This window comes from Lycium ferocissimum, chromosome 3, assembly GCF_029784015.1.
Source record: "Lycium ferocissimum isolate CSIRO_LF1 chromosome 3, AGI_CSIRO_Lferr_CH_V1, whole genome shotgun sequence".
Classification (NCBI taxonomy): domain Eukaryota; kingdom Viridiplantae; phylum Streptophyta; class Magnoliopsida; order Solanales; family Solanaceae; genus Lycium; species Lycium ferocissimum.
Window position 1 is genome coordinate 67,271,530 of NC_081344.1, and position 10,457 is coordinate 67,281,986.

The following is a 10,457-nucleotide window of genomic DNA, read 5'->3' on the forward strand; positions in this document are numbered from 1 at the left end:
GGTATTATTTTTTATTTAAAAAAAGGCCTAAATATGGGTTCGTTTGCTAAAAATTGGATAATGATATTGGAATTATGTGTTTTATGTTAAGATCTTATATATGTTCTAAGCAATGTTTGAATGAAGTGGTTCAATGAATTGTTCAAGTCAGAAATCAAGACAAAGTCTCGAAAACCAAAGAGAAGAGATTTTTATATAGATATTTAAAGTACAAAGTTCTTGATCCGAAGCCAACCTCAAAGCGAGGAATTCACTCCTATTTATAGTTTTATTTATAGTCTCTACACATCACGTCTCTTTTAGATAAAAGACAATAACTAGGATAAAGTTAAGTGTAGGCCATAGAGCCCGACACCTCGTACGACTCCGTCGGTGAGGCGGATTCCCACACGTGGCGGCGAATAACCGATTATCCGGACCAACGGCCACGATCGGGGACGGTGGTCACGAAGAAACCGGCTAACGGCCACGACCGATTTCGCTGCTATTCGAACCGGCAAACGACCACAATCAACTCCTATAAGGATCGGACACCGACCCGACCACGATAAGGAGTTATCTCCTGGGATACAACGAATTCAAGCAAAGCTTCTTCATCGACACTACCGTTCGTTCTCTTCCTTTTACTGATCCCGAGTTTCACCGGACAAACTTTACCCGGTTTTTACCGTATACATTTTTAAGTTTAATCTATTGCCTAACCATGATATATTAATGGAAAACTTCAAAATGGAATTATTAGTGAAGGATAATTTAGTCAAATTGGAATAACCTTTGGGCCCGTTTGGCCATGAAATTTTTCACTGTTTTCCGGAAAACGTTTTCACTTTATTTGGAAATTAACGTTTGACCATGGAAATTCTAAATACAACCTGAAGTTGTATTTGGAATTTAAAAAACACCAAAAAATTTGTTTTCTTCATTTTTTTCAGTTTCAATACATTCAAACAACCAAATACTCTTTGCAAAAACTATAACCAAACACCACTCCAAAATACCCAATAAAGTGAAAAATATTGAATTTTCATGGTCAAACGCCTACTTTGTTTGAAGTTCAGAAAAGTATCTTTGTCGTCGTGTAGCACAAGCCACGGCAAAGAACTCATCTTCAAAGGTATTTCCTTTAAATTCTAACCTATCAGCATTATTTTGTTAACAAACGGAGCTCCAAAAAACTGAATATCAGTGAATTATGGCAACATGACCACAGTCTCACTTAAATTACTTTTTTTTTCCCGTTCAACAGTGAAGAGAAAATGACAAAAATGGTCTCTTATATTCGAGGGTTAGGTTTAAAATAGTTCCTTAATATACACTTAACAGTTTTGGTCTTTTAAATTTGTCAATAGGAGCTAACACTTTTAGTCTCCATCAAAAAAGTTTCAAAGTCTGTCCTAGATTTGACGGAAATAGTAGAAAAAAATAGTTAACCGTAAACACCAAGAAATTCCAGCAAAACCTAAACTAAGCAACAAAAAAAACTGCGTTAGACATTAAAAAAGATTTTAGAAAAAACAAAAACATAAAAGTACAACTCAAAAAAACTGCATCAGCCTCTAGAAATAAATCAAAACTAGCAGAAACTAAAAAAAATATACCTCTAAATATAAGTTCCCGCTAATTTCCTTTTTTCATAGATTCTTAGATTCCGATAATATTTAATGGAGACTAAAAGCATTAACTTTTAACAAATTTAAAGGACTAAAATCGTTACGTGTGTACTTAAGGGACAATTATTATGACCCTATACTCAAACTTAAGGGACCATTTTTGTCATTTTCTCCAAGAGTGAAGGATAATTTTGTCAAATGAGAATAATACCCCCTCCGTCTCAAAATATTTATTAACACGCCATTAAAAAAATATTTATAAGGATAGCATCTTGACTATTTTACCGTCTTAACATACTTCATCATATTCTCTCTCGATAAATATTTACTTCATTAAGAATAAAACCTCTTAAATATTGGTATGTGAACTCACAAAATCAATCTATTAATGTAATTAATACAATAGTAAAATGAGAAAAAGCTAGTTAATTTTATTTTAGGCAAAGAATTGAGAGATTGGAGAAAATGGAGACAGAGGCAAAAAGCGACACCGATAACGGAAGTACAATCACAGTCAACATTAAGTTTAACGGCCGATCGATACCTGTTGAAATCTCATCCGAGTCAACCGTCAAAGACCTGAAATCACTGCTTCAACCACTCACAAATGTGCTCTCTCGTGGCCAAAAACTCATCTTCAAAGGTATTTTCGTTCAATTCTAACATACCAGTGTAATTTTTTTAAGCTCCACAGGGCTGAATTCCAGTGAATTGCTGCAACATGACCACTATTTCACTTATAATAGTCCTGATCATTTAATTTAGGAACTTGCCAGGATATTTCATTTAGGCACTTAAACTAAGGCTTGTTTCCAATTGAGCACCTGAACATATAATAAAGTGTTCATATTCGACACTTTCGGTTCAAATTTAGGAAAAAAAAAAACGTTTGTACACTTAAAATATGTCAGCTTCTTTAATTATATGCATTTGCCACAATAAGCCGCAAAACCTCAGGCCTTAATCAAATTGAGGCCGATGTGTATACTTAAAGAGATTGACATATTTTATGTGATTAACTTAAGAATTCACAGTTTTTTCAAAATTTGAACCATAAGCGGTCGTTTGATAGCTGGTTAGGAGTAAGTTATTCATTTATTAAAATTTTGCATAAGTAGGACTTTTTTTTGGTAGCTAGTTATGAGGTGAGTTATTCATGTATAAAATTAGTACGGTGTTTAGTTTGCAATTTAGAAACCCGCATAACTGATACATGTATACGTTACGAGGGAATCTATGTATTATTTTATACAGCGCAAAAGGTGGAATAGCTAATACATGAATAACTAAACCCTGCATAACTAATAGCTGCATAAAATAATACATAGATTTTCTCATAACTAATTCATGTATTACTAATACCTGCATAACTCTAGCCAACTACTAAATGACCCCTAAGTGTCTAATAGAAATACTTTATTATGTGTTCAGGTGCTCAATTTGAACAAACCTTAGTTCCAGTGTCTAAATAGAATTTACTGACAAGTTTAAGGGGTTGTGTATGTATTAAGCCTTTGATTTAATAGTTGACACAATTTGTGTATTTTTCATAAATAGGGAAAGTTTTGGTGGATGAAATGACATTGGAGTCGTCGAAAGTTAGAAATGGTGCGAAGATCATGCTTATGGCTTCCCAAGGGGTAATTCTTCATTTTTCTATGCATTATGCTCTTTTTCTTGAATTTTACTATTAGCAACTCTCATATTCGAAGCAATATGATCGCTAAATTAGGCCGTAGAGAATCTCCTAATTGTTCTAGAGCTCCAGAGCAACTAGAAAGAGATTCTTGAACTAGAAAAAGATTCAGTTCAGATGTAGGATATCTATTTAGAACAATCAACTTCCCTAAAAACGTTATTGTTGGCTTACCTACTATTTGGGATTAAAACTTCAATGTGTTGCTACACTAAGTTTGTTTACGGATTTGGATATCATTAGAAAATGCAGAGAATGGAGAACCTCTATTATTGTAAGGCCTCTTATTTGTCGTAGAGGACAACATATTGATCACTACAATGAAATGGGTCTACGCGGAGTAGAATGTATATATTCAGATATAGTGTGGATTTAGGTGTAATTGACTCACCGTACTTGTTGTCTTTGGATATTTTATAAAATTGGAAAACCAGAAATTCCACTACCTTAGCTTATTTAAAACTTAAAGCTTTTGATGTCTCGAGTTATTTACTTACTTGCAGGGTACCTCTGTCTCTTGTGAAGCCATTGCCCGAGTAAGAGAAGAGGTCGATAAGCTCTCACCCAGGGTAAGTAATTTTACGGATGATCATTCAACTCTCAATTTGTTGCATCAAAGTCATAATTAATTTCGTAACGGAAAGAACAACTCGACTATGCATATATATAGTGCAGAGGATAGATGCTAAATCTGGTACCAAAAAACACAACTCACCTCACATACTATCCATATGCCACCACTTTAAAAAAGAAAAATCATTTAGTAACTGATATTTCTCACAATGTGGCAAATCATGGGTTTTTCTTATTGTACTTAAGTGGGTTGAAAAACGGGCCTTTATAAAAGTGGTGCCACTGATATTATGTACGGTGAGTTGTTGAAGTGGTGACCTACTTGTGTTCTCGGGGACTCGCATTTTTCCTCTCTTTTGCTTACCTTTCATTTTCATTTTCTTTAATTGTACTTAGGTAGCTCTTAGTCCGGTAGAGGCTTAAACTCTTAAAAAATGCCATCTACTTGGTCGCGACTGGCTCTGCTAGGCTAGGTCTGGTTGAGCTCTCTCTTTTCTTTGTCCAATCCCGTCTTATAACCATACAAGACTGACTTCTTACCAACTCACCAATCTTCATGGAGAAGACTTGAAATAAATTTCCCGAGCATGGTTATGATCAATGTGAAAATCAGAATGCCGAATATAAAAGCAAGGATTCGTGGTTACGTATGTTTGTTGCTTTTCTTGTAGGTTGTGGCAATAGAGGAAGCTTTGCAGAGAGGTACTACAGTTGAGGACAGAGAATTTGTTATCCTCACAGAGTTGTTCATGGTTCAGCTTCTTAAACTAGATAGTATTGAAGCAGAAGAAGGAGAAGCAAGAACTCAAAGGAAGAAGGAGGTTAGTTGATGCTTAACTCACAAATGCTAGTAGGGCAGCCTGGTGCACTAAGCTCCCGCTATGCGCGGGGTCCGGGGAAGGGCCGGACCACAAGGGTCTATTGTACGCAGCCTTACCTTGCATTTCTGCAAGAGGCTGTTTCCACGGCTCGAACCCGTGACCTCCTGGTCACATGGCAGCAACTTTACCAGTTACGCCAAGGCTCCCCTTCAACTCACAAATGCTAGTATTAAGACAAAATTAACTTGCTATTTATCCCAATTAAAGAACAACATGAAATTTCTTTTGATAACAAGGACAAGTATATTTCTTAAAAGGAGACTAAAAACAGAGTTACTACTTACTAGTCCTTATCCTTTGATGCACATGATAACGTCGACTCAACGAAATTTGAGGCCTAAAGCTAAACCTTCTTAAAGACTTAAATTTATTTGATAAACAACTTTATATATGCCTATTATAATTTTTTTTTTTTTTTTTTTGATGAAATAAGTGGTATATTAATAACAAGGCATCCAGGGGATGTGAGATTTACAAAAATAGGACAGTCAGCTCTAAAAAAAAGCAAAAATAAAGACCTATCATAAAACTAGAGAGCTGACAAAATCCAAGAATTGTTCAGGGTTAAACAAAGGAGTATGGTTAACCCAACTAAAGAGTAAGACTAGGCATCTGCCTTTAAAATTGGAGCTGCTAGTTGCGATGCCATCAAAACATCTTTGGTTCCTTTCTGTCCATAAACCCCACACAACAACAGCGGGAACCATAGACCAGATTCTTCTGATCTATCTGGTGTACGTATCTTGATTATTCACTCGGTTACCTGCTAACTTCCACCACTAGAGATATTTTGTAACTCTACTCAATAAAATTTAAATAATATTTGTATAAAAAGCATCTATTGATCGTTAAAATAATAGTTTTATAAATTCTCATAATCTAATAATCTCAAGTTTGTACCACTTAAGTAGATGTCGACATAATTTCATACATTTAAAATAATTCAAGTCTATTTTGAAGTGAAAAAATGACTTAATCTACTCTTTATAAAACTAATCGACTCTATAAGAGACTTCATTTTTTATGTTATTAAAGTCTTCACCAAATTATTCATTTTCATATATTGCATTTTTGTTGTAAAATCCGAATTATTTATCTCAACAACCTCTATCACATTTTTTTTTTAAAAATCTAGTATCTTTTATTCATAATTTTGTAACATGTAGATAATATAGAAAATAAATTTTTTGGGGCATTCAATTTTGGGGGGCCTAAAGCAATTGCTTTAGTGGCTTTCCCCTTTAGCCGGCACTGGATAACATTAAAGTCACAATACAATATTTTGTCATATTAAACTAACTGAAAACACAAATCATCGGAAGGTCAAACAGTGTTGATATGTGAGATATTTTTAGCAACAAGGACAACTATATATCTCAAAACAAAACTAAACACAAAGTTACTAGTCCTTACCCCTTTGCTGCAGCTTCTTCTGACCTGAATTTTAGTGGTAGTAACAGATAGATACATCGGAAAAGGCTCAAATATGCCATCGAACTATCGGAAATGGCTCATCTATGCCACTCGTCAATAGTTTGGCTCATTTATGCCATCGCCGTTACCAAAATGGCTCATTCATGCCCTTTTTCATCAATTTGGGTCGGATTTTTTATTAATTTGGGATTTAAAATTGGGCTGGTTTAATTAAACACCGTGGACCTCTAATTGGAGGCCACGTGTCATATCTGGTATTGTAAAATCGGTGTTGATGAAAAATGGCATGAATGAGCCATTTTGGTAACGGCGATGGCATAGATGAGCCATTTTGGTAACGTCGATGGCATAAATGAGCCAAACTATTGACAAGTGGCATAGATGAGCCATTTCCGATAGTTCAATGGCATATTTGAGCCCTTTCCGTAGATACATTAAGGGATTTAATTTAGATATGGTCCATGAAGTCTACACACAACAAAAAAAAAACAGCTAAGTCATAAAACTGTTTTTGTCACATTAAAATAACATCACATTCTGTGAACTGCTCAGAAGTACATAAAACTGTTTTGGGCATCCAAGGTGTCACATATCAAAATTAGCCAACATCACATTGACTGTATATTAGTTCTAGTTTTGTAACTTTATTTCTCATATTATGTTGTGAGAATTTTTACAAATGAGAGTCTTTAAACGGAAAAGGTCAATTTGAAAAATAGTGGGCATCCCTTACGGGTTTTGACATGTCAATATCAAAATTATTTTACTCACTAAAATAACTCAATTCAATTATTTTTTTCCGCAGAAATAATACGGAATTATTTTTATATTTTTTTTGAAAAAATTATCTGTATATTTTTCTAGTTTTGTAACTTTATTTCTCATATTATGTTGTGAGAATTTTTACCTTCAAAAGAGAGAGTTCTTTAAATGATGGTTTAAGGGATGCATCAAACTGTAATCTCAAAGACAAGTAAAATTTGATTCAGTTAAGTTCTCAAAATAAGTAAAGTGTAATCCCCTTCTTGAACAGTGACAAATTCAAAATTTAAACGCGGTATGTTTTGAGTTGCGAAAGTGAATTCTGAAATGCTATGTTGCTCGGACTTTTCAAAACTGCTGATGGGTGCGTGTCGGATACTCCAAAAATATTTTATTTGGCGAGAATCCGATACGGGTGTGGCAACATTTTTGGAGAGTCCGAGCAACATAGCTGAAATGTACACCTAAAGCTATTTGCATTTTTAGGCGCACATACCTCTGCCAAATGTGGTCAATCCTATTCACTATAATAAGGAATTTTAGACTTGGTAGACCCGTTGTTATGTATCATGTCTTGATGTTTCGTTCTTATTGATGTTATATACCGTGAATATTATTTCTGTGAGCTATTTCGCAACAACCAAACTCACGAACTCATATGATGCCTCTGCTACAAAATTTGTGTCTCCTGGCAGGTTCATCGCATTCAGAGTTTTGTTGATATGCTTGACGATTTTAAATCAAGAAACTCTTAATGCAGTGCAGACACTTGCAAAATATGACTGTTTACTAGAAGAGTACAATTCAATGACACTTTTTGCTCAAACACCCGCCTTTGCAGTGCCGGCATACTTAGCTGATCAGATTGGCACTACTCGTGTCGTCACACCAACATCAGTGCATGTCTTGAAGAGTACTGTTTTGTAGGATCAGGTCCCACACATACTCCTTATTGTAATGGCTCATCGAGCCAAACCCCCTCCTCTACATGTTGTAGTTAGTCATGAATGTAAATGGATCCTTGTACGTGTATTTTGCAAAGCTAATACATATAAATAGTACTTTTCCTTTGGGCCAATTCTTTTTTTTTTTTAGTACTGGTATTAACTCAATGGTGATTACCAAATTGGAAAAGTTTGATCCAGGAGTTAGAAGCCTCAGTGCACCGAGTCAATTACTGCAATCTACAAAAATCACTCAGGAACTTTTTGGCTGATTCTGAGCTATGAGTTTTTTTTTTTTTTTTTTTTTTTTTTTTATTTTTAATGATCAACTACTATTGTCCTTTTAAAACCATTCTTGTTGCTTACTATAATTTTTGCACTTGTATTCCACCAGTTAGTGTTATGGTTAAGAAATGCACGACACGTAATAAGGTTTAAATAATACTCCCTCTGTCCCCAAAAGATTGTCTTCCTTTTCCTTTTTTTTTCTATTTTAAAATGATTGTCCCCTTTCTATATTTAAACGATTTAAGCTTTTATGAGATGATTTACGATTACATAAATATCCAAGGCTTGTTTTGGACCACACATTTCAAAAGTCTTCCTTTATTTTTTAAATTTTGTTCCAAGTCAAAAGCGGACAATCTTTTTGGGACGGAAGGAGTTCAATTTTTTTGGTTTTTCATCTGTTTTGCACATGTTTTGGGGTGTGGACAATTCAGATTCGCGCTGGAAAATATGATTTCATAGGTAAGGGCTCCTTACCTAACAAGAATCCGTTGTAGTCTAGTTGGTTAGGATACTCGGCTCTCACCCGAGAGACCCGGGTTCAAGTCCCGGCAACGGAAATACCTTTTTTTACTTTATTTGATATTGAAAAGAAATGTGATATAATTCTGAAAAAGCAATCAAAGGCTCTGTTAGTGTTTCACTTATATAATCCTTTTGTGAACTTCGGCTATTATTCACTAAAAATGGTTTTTTTCTTCTTCTTTGTGAGAATTTAAAATGAAAAAAAAAAAAAAAACTTAAACAAAGAACTTTGCGCAAACACTTCTCTACAAAATTATCAAAACCTGTTTGCAAACAATAGTTTAAAATGATTACACTTGGTACAAGGCATGGCGTACAATAACAACTTCCACAAGTTTTACCCTTATTTTTGTGGGGGTAGAGAGGGGTTGTTTTTGATAAATTTTCCTTGTATAATACCTGGCATGTCCCTTCGGTTTAAAAAGAGTGTCTACTTAACCATTTGCACACTCCTTAAGAAAATACTAACTTATACGAAAAAATAGGTAATTTGACTAAACTATACTTAATTAAATATGAATTGAAATTTAGTCACTTAACACTCAATAAAGATAAATTCGGAAAAAAAAATTGTTTCTTGATTTGGTAAGTGGACACCCTTTTTTAATAAAAAAAATAAATGCTAATTTGAACCGGAAGGAGCAACATGTATTTTTAAGTCAATTTTATCGTTTAACCAGATATAGACATAAATGGTCTCCTAACTATGAGAGTAGGTTCAAAATAGTCCCGTAACTATACACGGGGGCGGATCCACCTTTAGTCCTGGGGGTATGCCCTCATTAATAAATTTTTTATATACTTATGTTGTAATTTGCTTAAATTAGGTTAAATATTTAATCTTACTTGCTTTGGTTAAATTGGACAAAGATAGTCCATGGTAGACAATGAATCTATCTTGAACATTTTTGGACTCCCATTTTCTTTGCGTTTTTTACTTCCTTTGTACACTTTTAATTCCCTTTTGGCCCTAATTTTCTATTTATCTTTTTATTATTTATATTGTCTTTCCTCTTTATATTATTTTATCTTATATAGATTCTAGTGAGGAAACACACAAATAAAAAAAAAAAATTAGACATTTCTCTTAATATCAAATACACATATTTAAATCGAAAAACTTGGGTCTCGATGGAAATTTTGGATTGAGATCAAAATTCAACTTTTTTTTTTTTAACATATAATTTCTTTTGTTTATTACTCCTTCGATCCATATTTACTTCTATATTTGACTTGGGACAAATAAGCAATAAATAAAATGAAAATGAATTGGAACGCTTAATAATAAGGGTAAAATAGGTATAAAATGGTAAATTATGTCTTGGTTTTTCAAACTATATAACTTACAAGCAAAAGGGGACATATATTTTTAGTATAATGGACAAATAAAAATGGATGGAGGGAGTGTATTATAAAAATTTATGCTATTCTATAATTGTTAAATTCAATTTAAATCACTTTACTACTTAAATTGTGATGGAAATTTCGTAAACACTGCTTAGAAAAAACATGAAATTTATTACTTATTTTTGAGAACTTGTAGTTTATCTAATTTTACATTTACTTATGGGGTGTATTTACCTATTGAATAGTTTTTCTACTATTTTTCTTATTTGGTGTAATTCCCTTATTGAAGATGTTATTTTACTTGTGCAAATTCATTTTTTAATATACATAAGAGATGCGAGGTCCCTTGGTGAAAATGTTGATTTTAAAGAAGGTTAATGAGTGTGATTCCTTATTT

General features: G+C 33.6%; 1 protein-coding gene and 1 non-coding gene across 3 annotated transcripts; both read left to right on the forward strand.

Annotated features, from left to right (window-relative positions):
• Window positions 1-2,058: 2,058 nt before the first annotated feature.
• On the forward strand, window positions 2,059-8,034 carry LOC132050480 (LRR repeats and ubiquitin-like domain-containing protein At2g30105). 2 transcript variants are annotated; one of them, XM_059441732.1, is made up of 5 exons: window positions 2,059-2,253; window positions 3,168-3,250; window positions 3,810-3,875; window positions 4,551-4,700; window positions 7,652-8,034. In XM_059441732.1, the coding sequence occupies exons 1-5, from the start codon at window positions 2,076-2,078 to the stop codon at window positions 7,709-7,711; spliced, it is 537 nt and encodes a 178-aa protein (XP_059297715.1). In that variant the 5' UTR covers window positions 2,059-2,075; the 3' UTR covers window positions 7,712-8,034. The 2 variants fall into 2 exon arrangements, with proteins under 2 accessions (XP_059297715.1, XP_059297716.1); XM_059441733.1 differs by lacking the exon at window positions 7,652-8,034 and adding an exon at window positions 4,902-5,025 and having other exon boundaries at window positions 4,551-4,704.
• Window positions 8,035-8,675: 641 nt separating this feature from the next.
• Window positions 8,676-8,748, forward strand: TRNAE-CUC (transfer RNA glutamic acid (anticodon CUC)). The gene has a single exon. It is a non-coding gene; the product is annotated as a tRNA-Glu (tRNA).
• Window positions 8,749-10,457: the final 1,709 nt, after the last annotated feature.